Source organism: Lissotriton helveticus, chromosome 10 (assembly GCF_964261635.1).
Source record: "Lissotriton helveticus chromosome 10, aLisHel1.1, whole genome shotgun sequence".
Lineage (NCBI taxonomy): Eukaryota > Metazoa > Chordata > Amphibia > Caudata > Salamandridae > Lissotriton > Lissotriton helveticus.
Window position 1 is genome coordinate 599,159,635 of NC_136071.1, and position 19,733 is coordinate 599,179,367.

The window sequence follows — 19,733 nt, forward strand, 5'->3', positions numbered from 1 at the left end:
GTATTCAAGGGGTTATATTGTGGTAAAACAGCTGGCTTCACATGCCAAAAGAGTTTAGCCTAAGACTGCTTTGTCCATGCTACCACTAGGATAGCTGGTCTATAAGGTTGACTTACAACCAATCACCATAAGGGTTGTTTGGACTGATACAAGGTGATCACTAGAACTAGTGAGCATCATATATCAGGCCAACTTCTCACAGAGGGATATTACCTCCTGTCTGAGAAGTAGCAAATGTTCTTGTGACATTGGAAGCTGTTTGGGTGGTGTGTTTGGGTGGGGTAGAGGTTAGTTCAAGGCAGTAACCTGTTTGAATTATTTGTTGCACCCACCTGTCTGATGAGATGTTGGTCCATACAGGAAGGAATTGAGGTAGTCTTCCCCCAACTGGAGTGGAATGTGGTGGGGGAAGTGGAGGTAAGTCATTGAGCAGGGGTGGAGGCAGAGGGGGAGTTGTTAGTTTTGCCTCTGCCTTTATTGTTGTTGCCCCTGTAACCCCCTGTTTGGTAGCCCCTACTGTAGGTGGATTGGGTAGGGGCTTTTTAAGAAGTAGATGGACTATCTGAAGAGTAGTCTCTAGTGGTGCTTCTATAGGATGAGCGACGAAAAGAGCGTCTGGGACTGCAAGGCCCCCATAGATTTAGCTGTGTAAGTATCCTTCATTTTTTTCAATGAATACGTCCACATTAGGCCAGAATAAGTGTTGCTCATCAAAGGGTTGATTGAGTATTGCACTTTGTACTTCAGGTTTGAAGCCTGAAATGTGTAGGCAGGCATGCCTACAAAAAAGGACACTGGTATTAATTGCCCTTGAAGAGGTATCTGCTGCATCTAGGGCACAACGAATAGAGGTATTGGTGATGGTTTTTACCCTCTTTTATAAGTTCATTGGCCCTATTCTTGTACTTGTCAGGAAGGTGCTGCATTATGGATTCTAACTCATCATAATGTGCCCTGTCGTACCTTGCTAATAGTGCCTGAGTATTAGCAATATGCCAAATGTTTGCTGCTTGTGACGCTGTTCGTTTGCTTGAGGCGTCTAGGAGTTTAGACCCTTTGTCTGGTGGGGGAGCCTCGCCTGATGTTTGGGAATTGGCTCTTTTGCGTGCGTTGGAGACTACAAGGGAGTCTAGTGGTGCAGGCCCTTTAATGTTGGCTGGGTCTGAGGGGGCAGCCTTATACTTCTTTATAATTCGGGGGCTGATAATTCTAGTCCTAACTGGGTCTTTGAAGACCTCTGTGGCATGCTTAATGACCCCTTTAAGCATGGGTAAAATTGAGGTGGACCTTTGTGTGGTATCAAAGGTATCCATAAGGAAATCTTACGCTACTAGGTCAGTATGTATGTCAACTCCATGATATTGGGCAGCTCCATGGACCAGTTGGTTAAACCCCATAGTGTCCTCTGGTGGGGAAGCCCTGGAGGGGTATATGTCCTCTTGTGGGATGTTATGGACATCTGATGTCCTATAATCATCCCATGGGACAGGTGAGCCAGGAGGACTAGGATTATCAGGTGGCTCATTATCTCCACCACCCCCTGTGTCATCAGAGGTGTTATCCCCGTCATGATCATCTTCTAAAGGAGTAGGAGATGGTGTAGGGGAGTGATGTGGCAGGGCAGGAGGTGGTGGATAAGGAGGAGGAGTAGGAGTAGGAGGAAAAGAAGTTATTCCTAGAGGAGTGGACGCAATGTTGTCTTCTTAGGATGAGGAGCTGTTGCAGACGTCTCTAATGGTCGTCTTTTAGAGCGAAGAGTCAATCGACCAGTTTTGGGATCCTTAACAAGAGTTTTTGTGTAGGATCTGGATGGAATAGTTACTCTGTGGGAGGTAGATCCTTCAGTGCCAAAGTTTTTGGTTTCGTAGGCTTTTTCGGCACCAAACCGGTACCATCTTTTGGCTTAGAAACATGTTCTTTTGTAGTGTCTGTCAGGTGGACTGTGTGGCTTTTTCGGCTCCGGTGTTTTTTTCCGGCTCCGAAGCATGGGAGTTGGGTGCTTTTGGTGGCAATTTCTTGCTCGGCGTGTGGTTTTGGTGCCGAGGAGCCGGTGCCAGTCTTCGGCGCCGAGTGCTTAGATGTGGAAGCAGCTGGCGTGGAGACGGAAGAAGATGGCTCCTTTTTCGGTGCCAGTAGGTATGTGCCGGCATGGGGGGTAGGCTGACTCGGGCCTGAGTCGCCTAAAGGCTTATTAGGCGTCTTTGCCGAGCTTGAAGGCGGGGCATGGTAAGCAGTCTCTCTGTGTCCACCCGGGCCCGAAGGCGAGGGTGTGACCGAAGCCTTTTTGGAGGGCGTCGAGGAAGGGTCTGGGTCGACGTGTGTACTTACGACCCTCTGTGCCGGAGTGATGTCCTCAACGTCTAAGTCGTCGGCCTCGGAGTCGCTGTCGACGCCATGTTCTTGCTTCTGCTCTGGCATGTCAACGCCCTCTTGGAAAATGTTGTCCGGGATCGAAGATGACGAGCGAGCCATAGTTCTTCGAGCTCGTCAGTCCCATACGTCTTCTTGGAGTGGAAGGAGGCACAAGCGGAACAGTCTCTGGCCTCGTGCTCTGGTGAGAGGCAAAGGTTGCACACCTCATGTAGATCGGTGTGGGGAAACTTCGACCCACATTGAGGACACTTCTTAAATGGCGTCCTTTCCATGAGCCAGAGAGTAAGGCCCAGATAGGCCCGAAGGCCTTCGTCGACGACCGGAATCGAAGACTTAGAAGTCGTGAAGAATCGCATTGATGGGAACCACGATCGAAACAATACTGTGGAACTGGGTGAGGATTGCGCCCGAAGGAGAATTGATTCCAAACCGGAGCGCAAGAAACACATCTGAGACCGATGGCGGAAAAAAACAATCTAAGGATGGAGCCGATGCCCATGCGCATTATTGTCCAAAGGAGGAGTCACCTATCTCGTGACTTCCAAAGACTTTTCAGGACAAAAACAACTGCAAACACCCGGGCCCAACACTAGGTGGCGACCTATGCACAGTGTGTAATCTGCAGCTCATATGCCTCGAACAAGTAGTACTATCCAGCTGCAATGGCTCTGGAATTGAAATCACTCTAGTCATTGGATGATGACAAATGTAGTCCTCATTTGCTGGGTCAAGTGAGAAAACTGTCAAAACAAGTTAAGATACCAAATTAAAAGCGTGGAGTTGCTCATTAAACTGGTATTCTGAAAAAAAGGGGCCTGACTGGCAGTTATACCCTTTCTAGAGAGAAAGCATGTGAGGATGTGTATATAGAAAAGGAGTCAAAAGAACAGTAAAATGCACACACACAAAAATCAAACGTGCATGGTGGGTTTCATAATGTAAACAAAAGCAGCTGATAACTATGAGACCAGAGGCAGGTAATCCACAAGTTGTTTCATTGCTACACTTACTCATGCACAGACTCAAGTGGTTAAGACTGTGGACATTAAGAAAACATGTATAAATGTTAAGTAAAACTTTGCCTATTACCAAATATCCAATCTACTGGCATGATGAATTTGGAAGCACATTTTAGGGGAGCAAATTTGATAAATATTTACTTTAACAGAACGGAAATGTATTTGAGTTTCTTCAAAGTTAATGATATGTGATGCTGGTGGTTACTCCAAAAACATGTTATGCGTCACAAAAGAAGCATCCTTACTTCAACTTTGCATTCCACTTGTGTTTCGTTGACCTCTGGTTCAGGTTCCTCAGCTTTAACCACAGTCTTAATTTCTAACATTGGAGGCTCAGCGACATGCTGCTGGGAGTTAGCGTCAGTGCTAGCAACAGATGATGGTGTTGGTACACGATTGTCAACGCTTGTCGCAGCCTGAGACAGCTAGTGCATAAAAAGAGAGAAAATGTAGGAAATGCAATTAGCTTTTCAATCAAATCTACTATAGACTTATTATTCTGCAATTCACTTGTATTAAGGATGTTCTATTTAGAACAATAAATGAGAATTAAAGTGTCACTTAAATAAAACACCCTCCTCTCTATTAATGCTATAAATTGTCTTAAATTATATTTGGAAACGGTTTCAGTATGAGCATAAAACATGGCTCACTGATTTCTCATACTCATTAGTAAGTGAACACTGATGTCCCCACATTCAAGAGTAACGGAGGCATTGAAAAAGAGGGAGTTGGAGACAAAAGCATTAACATTGTTAACAACCCAACGCAGAGAGGATAGCAAGGCTACAAAGGATGTAGAAAAATTATAAATTATTTTTCTCTGAGAACACTCTTTCTGGTGTATAATCTGCAGGTGTCTAATCTACTATGTGTTCTCGAGGTACTGGAATGGCTCAAGAAACTTGAAATTACTTGTGCACGCTGGCAAGTGGCACCATTGGCTTGCATCCAAGTCCTTGCTGCCTCTGGACAATGTGCCTCACTGTAGTATACAGGCACCACCCCTTGCACGCCCTCCGGTAAGAAGTGTGACAGACAGATTGAGATCAATAGTATGCACAATCTAATCTGGATCCTTATTAAATTCAGAAATGTCCACTCCCCAGGAGTGTTGGTGGTGAGGTGTTGCTGGGGTTCAGGGATTTAGGAAGGGTGTTCAGTGAGAAATCTGCAGTTAGATCAGAGTATTTGGCAGAAAGTGCATTATCAAAGGTAAGCTAACTTATCCTCCTAAGGGGAGACTTCTAACTGCAGATTCCTCAGAGTGTGAATCAACACTTAGGCAACGCCCCTCCAAGCTACCTCTGAGGACTGAAATTAATATTAGGAAGTGAAGCAGAAAAGAGCCTGTAAATTGACTTTCTCTGACAACCAGAGAATTGATGAAGTAGTGCTTCTATAAAAGTATGGGACTGCCTGATAGATGTTCAAAACAGGTGCCCCTGAGACAGGATTGTAGTCACGGCCTTTGCCCTTGTGGAATGAGCTCTAGAACCTCCAGAACTGCCCTTTTAGCCATGGAATATAAGTTTAAACAAAGGACACCCATCACAATATGGTCCATCATTTTGATTAATCTTTCCTTTCTTTGCCCAGGTTAATCCAACAAAAAGTTGATCACCATTTCAGCACTCCTTATTCCTAGCCAAGGAGACGCTAATGGACAGATTCATCTAGTGTAGTCTTTGCTCCTTAACCCCTTCCATGCTAACGACGAGCTCAGCTCGTCATGCAGTACACTGCTTGTGTGCTCATGACGAGCTGAGCTCGTCATGAACAATGGAAATAATGGATCTGCAGCACAGAGGATGAATTGCTGCAGCATTCATGTGGTTAAGAAGGATGTTTCACAGGGAAGAAAGCAAGAGCATGATGGATATCCATAAGAGGAATGGCGACACTATTTTTTGGGGAAAACATGCATGAAACCTAAGCCTTAGCTTTCAGCTAAGAATACAGTGCATGGAGGCTAAACTAAATGTTTGTAGCTCAAAGACGCAATATAAACAAGTGATTTCAGTGAGAAAATCTGCCTCAAGGTACAACTTTGCAGAGGTTTGAAAGGAACATATATTAGAAAAGTGAGGACTTAATTCAACTCTCACTATAGCATAATGAAGGAGGCATGGATAAAAGTATACAAAATCCCCTTTAAAAACATGTCACGTGATTTGATAAAGAGGGTTCGTCAGGGAAGCAAACAGACCCAACGGGCCAATAAGTAACCCTGTAGTGTGCCCAAAGCAAAGCCTTGCCAGACCAAAGACAAACAAAAGGACATCACAGAACATAGCCTGTAGACTAGAGGATCAATTTTCTTCTAATCAAGGAAGTGATCAATTTGGACTAGTGACCTGAATAGATATATTTTGTGGTAATGTGGCAAGCAACCAAAATGGCATCCACTACCTCAAACCAAAGATCAGAAACTCTCAGTTGGTGCTCCTCAATCACGACTCATGAAGGTGAACATTATGAAGGTACAGTTTCAAACAAAAAATCTTCCTCTAGTGATTCCTTGTGCAGTGCCACCCCTAGCTATTGTGAAGCCCTGGCAATATGTTCTTGACGGGATGCACTGTCGTCTGGAGGAGATGGTTTGGCTGGGTAAAGGTCTGGATTATTATCACCCGGGGGTCAATTGTATAATCTGTCCATGGATCTGTACGGAGATGTATCCCCTCATCATCATCAGCATCGTCACCCTCAAGGTGAGATTGTGGGGAATACTGAGGTGTAATTTGCAAGGGATTCTCAGGTGAAGGAGGCGGAGGACGTGGTGGTGATGGTAAATGTAACGCACAAGTAGCCACTGATTTTTTCTTTAAAGGGATCTTGTAAGAAGCGTCCTCATCCTGAAGCTTGCCTTTTTTAGGTGGCTTTGTGTAAATATTGCCGGTCTTGGGGTTAATATACAGCTTCTTTTGCTGAGGGTCTGGTGTTAATGGAATAATGCCCACTTTTGGATCCAAGGTAGTCTCTTCCTGTTTTGGCACCGAGGTTTTCGGTGCTGGTGTCCTTGGTGCCAGAAGAAGCTGGCCTTTCGGCGCAGAATTTTTCGGCTCTGAAGACTGCTTGGTTTTTGAAACAGAGGATTTCGTTGTTTGGAACCGGAGGGATTCGGTTCCGAGGAGGATTTTTGCCGACTCCGTACCGAGCCGGAAGGCTTGACTGACTGTTTCGGAGCCGGGCTTGGAGATGGGGCATCGGAAACGTCTCAGTGCCGACTTTGGCCAGGAGGCAAAGGTGGTACTGAAGCCTTTATTTTTTTCTGAGTTTGTGGGGGCAGGGGGTCTTCTGTACTCACGTCACCTTGCCCCTGCGGCTGTTCTTCGGCATCGAGGTCTATCTCGAGCTCTAATCCAGAATCTTGTTCGGAGAAGGCTTCCTCCTCCTCTGCCTCTGATTCATCGATGTCTTCTTGGTCGAAATCTTGGCCGAAGATATCCGGCGTATCTTCGATGCTTTGACGCTGAATCTCTCAACGTTAAGCCCGACGATTGAAAGAGTATTCTTTGATCGGAATGATCTGCAAGCAATGCAGGTCTTTGTGCTTGGGAGACACGCACAAATTACTTCGTGTGGCACCGAGGACAGAATTTAAACCGGGTCAAATCCATCGACGTAGAGCAGACTCGGCGGAGTTAGGCCCGAAGGCCGTCCACAAAGCTTCCTGATCGAAAAGTCAATCCTGTTGTCAAGTCCTTACTCGAAGAAGTGGGAACGAGTACGGAAACAATACCGTCGAGGGTAGAGTGGATTGAGCATCGAGGGAAACCCGAAAAATGGAGCGCAGCAATACACAACCAAACCCAATTGCAGAAAAAACTATCTAACAATGGAGTTGATGTCTGTGCGCACTATCACCAAAAGGAGGAGTCACCTTACCTCATGACTAGTAAAGACTTATTCGAAGAAAAACAACTTGCAAACATCCGGACTCAACACTAGATGGCAGGTTTATGCAAAGCATGTGTATCTACAGCACACATGCTTTGAACAGACCTAGCTTGAAGTGGGACTGACTCGGTTTCTTGTGGTCTGCAATGTAGAGGTCAGCTTCTTGATGGATTATAGCCTATGTATGCACCTGGGAGTACTTTTTGAAGCACTTGGAGTTATGCTTGCTGCTAAAAACACCAAAGACACTTGAGCAGATCTATGACCAATGGGACACGTGCTGCACTGTTTAAATCTTTTGTTATTTGGAGGAGTGCTATTCATCCCTGCACACTAGTACAAAAGTTTACATTAGAGAAAAGATTAAGCCAAGAAACAAACAAAAAAGAAGCAGACACCACATCTGCACAGAAGGGCCAGGAAAAGAGGAACTGATGTTAGAGTAGTGGTCAGGGTGGGGGCTATGGTTTATGTAGCTCAATGACATGTCCAGAGGTAGAACAGATCATAATGGAGGCAAATGGTCCCATCTGAAAGTGTGCATGAGCTTTTGTGAGAGCACCAGGATCCTACTTATGACCAGAGGAGATTAACAAGGTGAGGAATCTGAGATCAGAAGTACAGAAGTATCCACCAGAAAAAGCAGAATTGGTGCAGGAACAGTACCATAAAATACATCTACCCCCAAAAGACCCAAAATATACTGTTTTATAACTTCTGCTCCTCAGTGGCTCAGTATTAGAAATATTAGAAATATTTTAGATGCTTTATCGGAGAACAAACTGCTACCAAGAAGCCAGGAGAACATTCTTAATCGTGGAAAATAAAAGTGTGCACAAACAACCATGAAGGTGGTTACTGCAAATGAACCTTGTTATATTATGGAGATTTGTAGGTCATGGCTTATCTCCTGTTAGGGTATCCAGGTGCCAGAGCTGGAGCGTAGGTCTCGAAGTGCTCCTAGTTGAACATCCAGGTCTTCAGCTCCTTGCAGAAGCTGAGGAGTGAAGTGGAGTTCCAGATAAGTAGAGGGAGTTTGGTCCAGCTTTTGACCGTGATGAAGGAGAAAGTGGGATCTCCTGTCTTGCTTCTGCGGATGCAGACGATCTGTGCAAGACAGAGTGAAGTAGAGCATAGGTATATGTAGCATTGGTAGAGTTGGAGTCTGTAGATGAGGATGGCTGGCACTGTGTTATGAAGAGCTTTGTAGGTGTAGAGCTTGAATATGCAGCATTTCTGGAAGGGTAGCCAGTGCAGTTCCGCAAGGTAGGGCATGATTTGTGTCACTTTGGGGTGTCTAGGATGAATATGGCAGTGGTGGTCTGAATGGTTTGAAGTTCTGGGTGAGGTGGTTGGAATGCAGACAAAGTGCATTGCGCTATTAGAGTCTGCTGGTGCTGAGGGCTTGGGTGACCATACCTCTGGCGTGTGTGGGGGAACCATTTGAGAAATTTGGGGAGCAATCTTTGGATGTGGCAACAGGAGAATATCACTGACTTGACTTATTTGTTCATCAAGAGCTTGTCATCAGGGATGCCATAGATTTGTGTATGGTCTGTGAAGATGAGTGTAGAACCAGAGTCAGGTGGCCACTAGTAGTCGTCCCTGGGAGAGTTCTTTTTTCGTAAGAAAAGGACCTCTGTCTTATCAATGTTGAGCTTGAGGCAGTTCTCTCGCATCCAGTTTGCTACATCAGACATGCAGGTAGTGAGATTGTTCCTGGAGGTGTTCTTGTCAGCAAGGGAGAGGATGAGCTGAGTGTCATTGATGTAAGAGACGGTGTTAATGTATTGGGTTGTTATGGTGAGGCGAGAGGTGCCATGGAAACGTTGAACAGTGTCGGTCTAAGGGATGAGCCCTGGGAGATTCCGCAGATGAGCTTCTTTGGTTCGGAGGTTAAAGTGGAGAGTCTGACCAGTATGCTGTCCAGGTTGTACTTGTGGTGAGAGCAGGGGTCAGAGGGTGAACCTCAGTGAATGGTCAACATGATTCTGGTGGTATCCTCTGTAGCAAGTGGGCTCCAGCTTGTTAGGTGGTGTATGTTACAGGTGGTGAGGGGAGTTGTGTGGTGATGTCCTCAATGGTGGGTGGGGGTATGAAGCTGGAGTAGATCTTGAGGATTTTGTTGTGGATAAAGTCAGAGAGGCTGTCGCAGAGGTTCTGTCAGGGGACGGTGGTGGCAGCCGTCAGGTTGGTGAACTCTGACAATGTTGAAGAGTTTTTTTGTCGGTGATAGAGAAGAATTTCAGTCTGCTCTCAAGGTCCACTTTCCTGCCTTCTATGATCTGTGTGTGGTACAGTCTGAAGGCAGATTCCTATTTGTCAATAAATGTGTTGTCTCTGCTGGTCCTCCATCTTCTTTCCAGCTGCTTCCAGTGGTGTTTGGCGTCTGAGGTCCTCTGTGCATCAGCATGCATGTGTGCAAGTTCTAGTGAATCTGATTCTTTTCAAGTTGGCCAGGCGGTCTCTCGAGTTGTCGAATGTGGGTAGGTCTTTCTGTAGGTTGTCAGTGAGAGTTGGATCTGAGGGTGTGGGTCCAGACTGATTCTGTGAGGTTGCTCCACTTGCAGCTAACCTTTTTGCCCAGACCTTGATACAAAGGGCATGCCCTCCATCAAAATGAAAGGCCCTGATGAAATTGTTAATTCTATGGCAGGAGCAGAGGCTTCGGGTTATGCTCCCCTTTCATTACTGAGAAATTCATAGCAGCCAATCAAAACACTTAAAACTTTAAACTGCCTTTCCCATGACCCCCAACAGCTCATAAAATCATAGGGGCTATGCATATTTTTGTATACATATATGTATGTGTGTGTGTGTATATATAGTTATATCTATCTATCATCTATCTATATGACCGTACTCCTTCCTTTTTCTTTGCTGCTGAAGTGACTGAGCTAAGTGCAATTATTTAATGGTTCCCTTGTGTGCGTGCGCTGGGTATTGTGATGTGGTATTTGTTTCTTAATTACAAGTGTCAACGACAGAGCAGATTCCGCTTTCAGGTGCTCATTCATTACCCCGTCGCCTTCGCCTGGGTGGAGCAGGTAATCGGAGTGGTTTGACCGCTTGGAGCGAGTACACAGTACTCTTTCGACATTTGTTCTCACGCTTGTGCGCGATGCCAATCCATGTCCTCTGAGTCTTCAATAGGCTTTGCACTTTGTGCCGAGTGCTCCCATTTACTCTTGTCCCCAAAGAACACCCAATGGGACGGTTAAACTTTGATTTAAGGCTCTGGCCTAGGGATAAGTGCAGATGGCTCCCTCCACATTGAATTAACCTGCCATGGACAGTTTCTTGTCCTGTTTGTTGCCTCTAAAGCTCGGATATACCTGCTTTGGGACTAATATCCTCCCTTGAACCTCTTCCAACCCCTCGTAGGCCCGCCTCCGACAAGCAGCATGGTGTACTACGTTCAAGAGGAAGGATATATGGAGTATATTGATGTAACGAACAAGTTACTTACCTTCGGTAACGATATATCTGTAAGAAACAGTAGTTAGTATTAGATTCCTCACCTTAGAATATCCCCAGGCGTCAGTCTGGATCCGGAAACTTTTGCGTAGCAGTACCCCTGCGCGTCGATAGGCGTCGTCTGCAGGCGTCCCCTGCGGCTCCGCGTCGTCGGCATCGTGCGCCGTGATGACGTCGCTGGAGTATATAGACGCCGCCTCCGCGCGCCGACGTCAGTTCTTTGCACACAGCTTTTCCGCGCCAGAACACGCAGAGCCATGTGAGAACCAACACTGGTGCCATTTGAAAACTAGGGCCCTGAAAGGGATGTCCTTAACCCTAGGTATCAGTTCGCAGAACGGGGAGGATGGGTGGGGCGGTAAGGAATCTAATACTAACTACTGTTTCTTACAGATATATCGTTACCGAAGGTAAGTAACTTGTTCATCTGAAAGAAACAGGTTAGTATTAGATTCCTCACCTTAGAATAGATACCCCAGCAATACCAACCCCGGTGGTGGGTCTGCGAACCAATACAACCTACACCAGAAAGTCCTGGAGGACCGAACGGCCAAAGAAGCCATCCCTCCGGACTTGACTGTCCAGGCAGTAGTGCCTCGCAAAGGTGTGCAGCGAGGCCCACGTGGCCGCCTGGCAAATGTCCTGCAAAGGGACTCCCCGGCCCAGGGCAGTAGTAGCCGCCGTGGCCCGAGTGGAATGGGCCCTCAGCCCAACAGGAGGCTCCTTCCGAGCCAAAGAGTAGCATGCTTTGATGCACAGGACGACCCACCGAGAGATGGTCCGTTTCTGTACCGCCCTTCCCTTCTTCTCACCCACGTAGCCAACAAACAGTTGGTCATCCACCCGGAACTGGCGTGTGCGATCCATATAGAATGAAAGCGCACGTTTTGGGTCCAGACGATGGAGCCGCTCTTCATCCTTTGAAGGATGCGGAGGCGGGAAGAAGGAGGGCAAGGTGATGGACTGCCCAATGTGAAAAGCAGAGACTACCTTGGGCAGGAAAGAAGGTCTAGTCCGAAGAACCACCTTATCAGGATGAACAGACAAGAAAGGAGGTTGAATAGAAAGAGCCTGGAGCTCACTCACTCTCCTGGCAGAGGTGATGGCTACCAGGAAGGCCGTCTTTAAGGTGAGAAGACGGAGAGGACAGGAATGAAGGGGCTCAAAGGGAGCGCACATCAGGAAAGTCAAAACCAGGTTCAAGTCCCACTGAGGCATCACGAACGGAGTTGGAGGATACATGTGCGTGATGCCCTTCAAGAATCTTAACACAATAGGGGACTTGAACAAAGATGGCTGATCAGGTAGCCTCAAGAAGGCGGAAAGGGCAGAAAGATAGCCCTTGATAGTGCCCAGAGCAGAGCCCTGCTGGGCAAGGGAAAGGAGGAAGAGGAGAACCTCAGACAGAGGGGCAGAAAGGGGATCCACAGCCTTTGCTGTGCACCATGCCACAAATCTGTTCCACCGGCAGGCGTATACCGACTTTGTGGAGGGACGCCTGGCTGCCAGAATGACATCACAGACTTCAGGAGGCAAGTCAAATGGCCTCAACTGTCGCCGCTCAATCTCCACGCATGGAGGTGGAGACTGGACAGGTTCGGGTGGAGGACCGTCCCCTGCTGCTGCGACAGAAGGTCCTCCTGAAGGGGCAGGCGGATCGAGGGACCGACTGTCATGCTGAGTAGCTCGGGATACCAGTACCTTCGAGCCCAGTCCGGAGCCACAAGGATAACTTGGGCCCGGTCGCGCCTGATCTTCTTCAGCACCCTGGGCAGAAGTGGTATAGGCGGAAAGGCGTACAACAGACCGCAACTCCACTCGTGCCGAAAGGCGTCGCCGAGCGAGTGCCGTCTTGGAAACTCCAACGCGCAGAACTGATGACATTGCGCGTTCTCTTCTGTGGCGAATAGATCTAACCAAGGCTCTCCCCATTGCTGAAAGAGGCCTCTCGCCACATCCGAGTTCAGACGCCATTCGTGATCCACCGAGCACCGACGGCTGAGTTCGTCCGCCCTGGCGTTCAGAGAACCTGCCAGGTGTTGAACCGTCAGAGTCACGCCCTGACGTTCCAGCCATTGCCAGAGGCGCAGAGCCTCCTGGCAAAGGGTCCACGACCCCACACCGCCCTGTTTGTTGCAGTACCACATGGCGGTGGTGTTGTCCGTGAACACCTGCACTACACTCCCGTTGACAAAGGGGAGGAATGCCTTCAGTGCTAGGCGAATCGCCCGCAGCTCCAACATGTTGATATGGAGCCGGGACTCCGCCGGAGACCAGAGGCCTCTGATCTCCGCCTCTCCCAAGTGGCCACCCCAGCCTTGGAGGGACGCGTCCGTCACAACCACGTGCTCCGGTTGGGGAAGGGAGAGGGATCTGCCCCTGACCCAATCGCGGTCCGTAAGCCACCACTGCAACTGTCTCGCAGTGCCCTCCGAGATCAGGACATGGTCGGATAGGTTGCCCTGATGCTGGGCCCACTGAAACTTCAGGTCCCACTGCAGAGCCCGCATCCGCCATCTGGCGTGATGCACCAGAAGGATGCAGGAGGCCATCAGCCCCAGAAGCCGCAGCGTCAACCTGACCGAAACCCGGGATAACGGCTGAAAGATGGGAATCAGAGCCTGAATATCCCGGACCCGCCGTTCCGGAGGATAAACCCGAAACTGTGCCGAGTCGAGAACCGCTCCGATGAAAAGGAGCTTTTGAGAGGGACACAGGTGTGATTTCGGCACATTGATGGAAAACCCCAGCTCGTGCAGGAGGTCTGCCGTCATCTGAAGGTGGTGGACGACTGTCTGGGGCGAGCCCGCCTTCAACAGCCAGTCGTCGAGGTAGGGGAAGACCGAAACCCCTAACCGGCGCAGATGAGCTGCGACCACCGCCATCACTTTCGTGAACACCCGTGGGGCGCTGGTAAGGCCGAATGGGAGCACGATAAACTGAAAGTGCTCGTGGCCTACCGTGAACCGCAGGTAACGCCGGTGGGCCGGCAGGACGGGGATGTGAAAATACGCATCCTGCAAGTCCAACGCTACCATCCAGTCTTGTGGGTCTAGAGCAGCCAAGACCTGAGCCAAAGTCAACATCTTGAACTTCTCCTTCCGGAGGAAGCCGTTGACGTTCCGTAGATCCAAGATAGGACGCAGGCCTCCCTTGTCCTTCTTGGGTACCAGAAAGTAGTGGGAGTAGCAACCACACCCTACTTCTGGCCCAGGAACGCGCTTGATGGCCCCCTTGGCCAAGAGGGCCGTAACTTCCTCCTGCAGAAGTGTCAAGTGGTCCCCCGACACACGGTGGTTCTGCGGTGGCATGGCTGGAGGAGTGGACTCGAAGGGGAGGGCATAGCCCCTTCGGACAAGCTGCAGCACCCACCTGTCCGATGTTATCGCGCGCCAGCGGGAGTGGTGATGGCGAACCCTGCCACCCACTGGCGTCACGTGAGCCCGAAAGCTCGGACTAGGAAGGCTTGGATGCAGCAGCGGAGGGAGGCGTGGACTGACCACGCCGCTGGCCTCTACCGCCACCACGGCGGAAACCACGGCCGCCACCGCGCTGGGGAGCGTTCTGCGTCGCGTGGCTGGCAGCACGTGTGGGACCTCCCCTCCCTTGGCCACGAAAGGGCCGAAACGAACCCGTCTGCTGGCGCTGGGTCGAAAGACCCAAGGACTTGGCCGTGACCCTGGAGTCCTTGAAGCGCTCCAGCGCGTGGTCCGCTTTGTCACCAAACAGGCGACTGCCATCAAATGGCATGTCCATGAGTGAATTTTGGACGTCTGGCGAGAAGTTGGCAGATCTCAGCCAAGCATGGCGACGAATCGCCACCGTTGTGGACATCGCCCGTCCCAGCGAGTCGGTCGTGTCGAGACCACAACGGATCGAGTACCGCGCCGCATCCCGGCCTTCAACGAAGGCCCGGGTGAGCTTGTCCCGCACCTCCTGGGGACATTGCGGCAGACACTCCTCGACCGTATCCCACAGGGAGTGGGTGTAGCGGCCCAAGAGGCACGCGGTATTACAAGACCGCAGTCCAGCGCTCAAAGAGGAAAATACCTTTTTACCAAATTGGTCATACCGCTTTGATTCCCTATCGGGCGGAGCCGACGGAAATGCGGACTGCGAAGTGGAGGCCTGGATCACCAGACTCTCCGGGGAGGGATGGGTGGATAAAAAGGCAGGGTCGTCCGAGCATGGACGGTGACGCCTTGCGACATTCCGGTCAACCGGCGCACCAGAAGCGGGCCTGGACCAGGTGCCCAAAAGGACATCCGACAGGGCCTCATTAAACGGCAGCAGAGGCTTCTGGGGGCATGACTGCGGTTTAAACACTTCGGTCAGAATGTTCGGTTTGACCTTCGCGACGGGGAGCTCAAGGTGCAAGGCCTTGGCAGCCCTCATCAGGACCACCGAATAGGCAGCACCTGCCTCAGACGCCACAGGGGACGGAGAGACAAACCCAGGGTTGGGCGACTCGTCCAGGCCACTGGCATCACCCAGATCACCTACCCAGTCCACATCATACTGGCAGGCACGGGATAGAGGGTCCTCAGACCCCTCCCAACCCTCTCCATACTCATCTTCATCATACCCATATTCTGGGTCGACGATATAGACATCGGGGTCAACGGGCCCCATCGGCGTCGGATCCGGCGTCGGCCGACGCCGGTCCGACTCCGCGTCCGGAGTCGGGGAGGAAAGGGGGGTGGCGCCGCGCGGCGCCGGTGCCGGGGACCCGACGCCGGCCGGAGCCGACGGCGGAGTCGCTGCACCACGCGGGGGCGGTCCCACGGGTTGGCCCACAGGAACCGACGCCGGAGAGGCCGGGAGACCAGCCGGCGACGAACCAGAGGGAACCAGCGGCGCCGGGGCCGGAGCCACCGGCGGCGCCGGGGCAGGAGCACCCGAACCGCTCGGGCCCCCAGACGGGACCGACGGGCCCGCAGGCGCCGAAGGCCCCGCCGGAGGAGACCTCGCCCTCATAGCAATGAGGAAGGCCTCGATCTCCTCACGCGACGCGCCTTCCCCAGGGACCGACGGGTATGGGGTAGACGGCGTCGGCGACCCACGCGGGGCCGCGGGGGTGGGGCCACCCGAGCCCCCGGCCGCATCACGCGGGCGTCGGGGGGAGTCGGGGGTGCGATGGCGACGCCCCGACTTCTTGTGCTTACCTGACGAGCCGGAGGAATGGTGGCGACTCCCGGAGCGCCCATGGCGGCTCCGCGATCGTTCCCTCGACCGCTCCCTCGACCTCCGACCGGACCGGGACCGCTCTCGACGCGGGGCCGACACCCGGAGCTCGAGAAGCTTGCGGGACCGCTCCCGCCTAGCTTTTCCAGTCAAGGCCCGACAGTCGACGCAGGACTCCACGTCGTGGTCCGCGCCCAGACACCGGAGGCAGAGTCGATGGTGGTCGGTGACCGACATCATGCGGTCGCACTCGTCGCAGCTCTTAAACCCAGGCATCCTACCGGCACCGTAGAAAGAATTCGTTTTACAAACACTTGGTCAAAAGACCGGAGTACTGCTCTTCGGATCTGCGCTAACTGGCGCGGAAAAAAGAAGAACTGACGTCAGCGCGCGGAGGCGGCGTCTATATACTCCAGCGACGTCATCACGGCGCACGACGCCGACGACGCGGAGCCGCAGGGGACGCCTGCAGACGACGCCTACCGACGCGCAGGGGTACTGCTACGCAAAAGTTTCCGGATCCAGACTGACGCCTGGGGATATTCTAAGGTGAGGAATCTAATACTAACCTGTTTCTTTCAGATTTATGAGTACTAGGTGGAAGAGAGGTTGATGGAAGCACTGTACATCTATGTGAAGGTTTCCGTTAATAGGGCCCTGATTAGGGCTTTGAGGCTTTTTATGCAACGGCTGTTCTGTTATGGATGGCAAGAAATGATGGGAATCCCGAGGATTCTTCCTCCAGTCAGGTTACGATCAGTGATGCTGGCTTTGGCCTCAGGTGGTAGTTCCAAGTCTTTTTCTGCGGACGTACTCTCACAGATTGCTGCCTCAGTCCTTTGGACCATGAATATCAGAGCACACCATCCCAAGGTCCTTCGGGGATCTCAGTGGGTTCAGCGCCCCACTTGAAAAACTTGTCTTCCATGTCCTCTGCCCAACCATCTGATTCAGACATTCCCATGGCGATCCACTACCAGCGTTGAAGCGCAAATGCAAGGCACACCATGCCACTGCGGAAATACCGCAGTTCTGGCATAAAAACCTGCTATTCCACCCTGAAAATATGGTCCATCCTCGCTTCACAGACTAGGTGCCCTGCATGGAGGTGGCGCATTATGTTCAAGACAGACTGTGTAAAGGCTTTGAGCGCAAGGTTAGCAACACACTGAGGTTGGAATGTCCTCGAACATATCCTCAGAAAAGTAGCTGAAATACCAGAATTAGATCCCAATATGGCAACATTCCTCAAGAAGTTCGCAAAAGATCCCAAAAAAGGTCTAGACAGCGCATGGAATAGATGTCAAGATAAGCTGCAAGACCTTTCCGGCTCGCTCACTAAAGTTTTAGAATTGGTCGTCCAGGTGAGAGGTAAATTCCCAATTGCATCCTGGAGAGATCCTCGATTGGACCGATAGCACACTGTGTCTCCTTGGCAATGCTAACTGCACTATGTTGTAGACTGCACGTTGCAAGTCGTTCCTGATGAGGAATGGTCCAAAGTTGGTGGATTTGGTCTCTACGGAGGCAGGCACAATGGCAAATGGATTGCTATCTGGGGACAAATTTGTTTAAGACCTAGGGAAGTATGTCGCTACATCCTCCGCAATTGACAAGGCCCATATTTCTATTAATAAGGTGTTCCATAATGGCTTTTTTGCCAGAGCTGGGTGCTTTTCAAAGCTGGCCACCAAGCCGTGGATTCAATCAGGCCTCTAGAGGATACTATCAGAGGGGCAAAGGTGCTCCCTCTGGAGCCATCAACTTCTACCCCACCCATAACAGAAGAGGTTGGGGTCACGCACAGCAAGGCAGCTATTGGGGTTGTAACAAGGTCACTAACTCAAGTAAGAGTTATTGCAGCATCAGAAACCTTGGTGGGGCAAGGATACAGTTGTTCCTACACAATTGGAGGTTTGTCACGCAGGATCTGTGGGTATTGCTGACAGTTCAAACGTTCAGATTAGAATCACCCCTCAGCAGGGTAGACACTCAACTCCTCTTCTCCCCCCCCTTCAGGACAGAGCAATTACATAGACAAAGAGTTTTGGATGTTCCTAGCAAAAAGAGCGGTAGTGTGGACTGTACCTCACCCACAGGGCTTTGTCAGCACAATCTTCTTGGTTTAGAAGGACCACAGCTTTCGGCTAGTCTTGAACCTCGAACATTTCGATTCCTGTATAGTGCATCACCAATTCAAGATGGGGGGCATATACTTGCTTCGCGATCTTTTGTAAGAGGGAGATTGGATGATCCGTCTGGACCTCAAAGACGCTTAATTGGAGATCAACATCTTTGCCCCATCAGAGATTTCTCCAATTTCGTTGGCATCTTCTCTGGTACGAGCTCACCGCTATACCCATTGGTCTGTCCTCGGCTCCATGGTGTTTCACCAAGTTGCTCTGACCGGTCGTCAAATATCTCTGGACAGGGAGTAAGGTTGATTATATATCTAGACGGCATTCTTGTCACGGCGCAGAGCTAAGACAGTTCTTTTTCTCTCTTGGGCAGTCGAGCACCTTTAGGATCTGGGGTTCGTCATCAATTTGGAGAAATCGGTCATAGTTGCTCCTCAGAATCGATCATTCTTGGGTTTTAGAGTAGATTCTATCAAGGTTCAACTTCAATTAAAGTTCAAGAAATGGATGGCTATCAAGAAAGACTTGAGGAGAGCGCTTGCCTCTCTTATTATATCATTGAGGATCTTGGCTCGCCTAGTAGGTAAGGTCTATTGGCATCATTCATCCAAGCGACATTTCCAGGCCCCCCTCCAAGGTTGAAGATTTTACATCTTCAGAAAAGAGTGTCCTACTCAGAGCAAATAGTGTAGGCAGAGGAAGTCAGACGAAATATGTCCTGGTGGTTGGATCACATGAATGCTGGGAATGGCAAAGCTATCCTTGCTTCGGTTCCAGAGGTGATCATAGAATCCAATGCCAGCTGATGGAGTTGGGAATCTGGTATGGTTCGATGGTAACCGGGGGCAGGTGGTTTCCAGATGAGCTTCATTTTCACATCAATTGCCTCAAAATGTTGGCAGGCTCCTTTGCAGTTCACATTCTATCCCTGCGCAAGACGTGTTGTTGCATGGACAGCGTGATGGCGGTATGATACATCAACCATCTGGGTGGGACAAGATACCATCTTCTGGTGGAGATAGCCAAGGATTTTTGGCATTACTGTCTCCAGCATCACATCTTGGTGATGGAGGAATATATTCCGGGCCAGGCCAATGCATTTTCTTATTGGAACTCTCAATTTCTATGCAATTCCAGCAATTGCAGACTCCATTCCCAGGTATTTCATGAGCTAAATCGGCTTTGGGGTCCATGCATGAACTATCTATTTGCAACCCTCCTGAATTTCCACTTCTTTATCTTTTACAGTTGGAGGCCGGATCCTCTGGCAGCCAAACTCCGATGCCTTTCTTCAGTCCTGATCGACGGGTCTTCTGAACATGCCCCCTCGCACCCGCCTCGTAGATCCAGAGAGTAATGTCGAAGGTGAGTCGGCAGACGGCAGAGTTGATCCTAGTGACGCCTTGTTGGAAGGTCCAGTCTTGGTGTCATGTAGCGATGTGGCAATCTTGTGCCCCCTCGATGCAGATTATCTCCTTCCTGGATCTTACGTCCGACCCAACGAGTCTTCCACATCCATTGGTGTTTTACCAGGAGTTTCGCAGGAAGCTATGTTCTTGTCGCAGTCCTGGGCTCTCTCTACACACAAAAGATATGAGGCAGTTTGGTGCCGATAGGTATGTTGGTGTAGTGAATGGAG

The 19,733-nt window shown here is 50.2% G+C and overlaps 1 protein-coding gene across 1 annotated transcript in view; it reads right to left on the reverse strand.

The window, feature by feature from the left end:
* Positions 1 to 19,733, reverse strand: part of CREBBP (CREB binding lysine acetyltransferase) — a 1,783,742-nt gene that overhangs the window by 947,832 nt on the left and 816,177 nt on the right. The window contains exon 15 of the mRNA XM_078663125.1: positions 3,638 to 3,817. Coding sequence (XP_078519251.1) covers positions 3,638 to 3,817 — 180 coding nt within the window. The remainder of the gene's footprint in view (positions 1 to 3,637; positions 3,818 to 19,733) is intronic.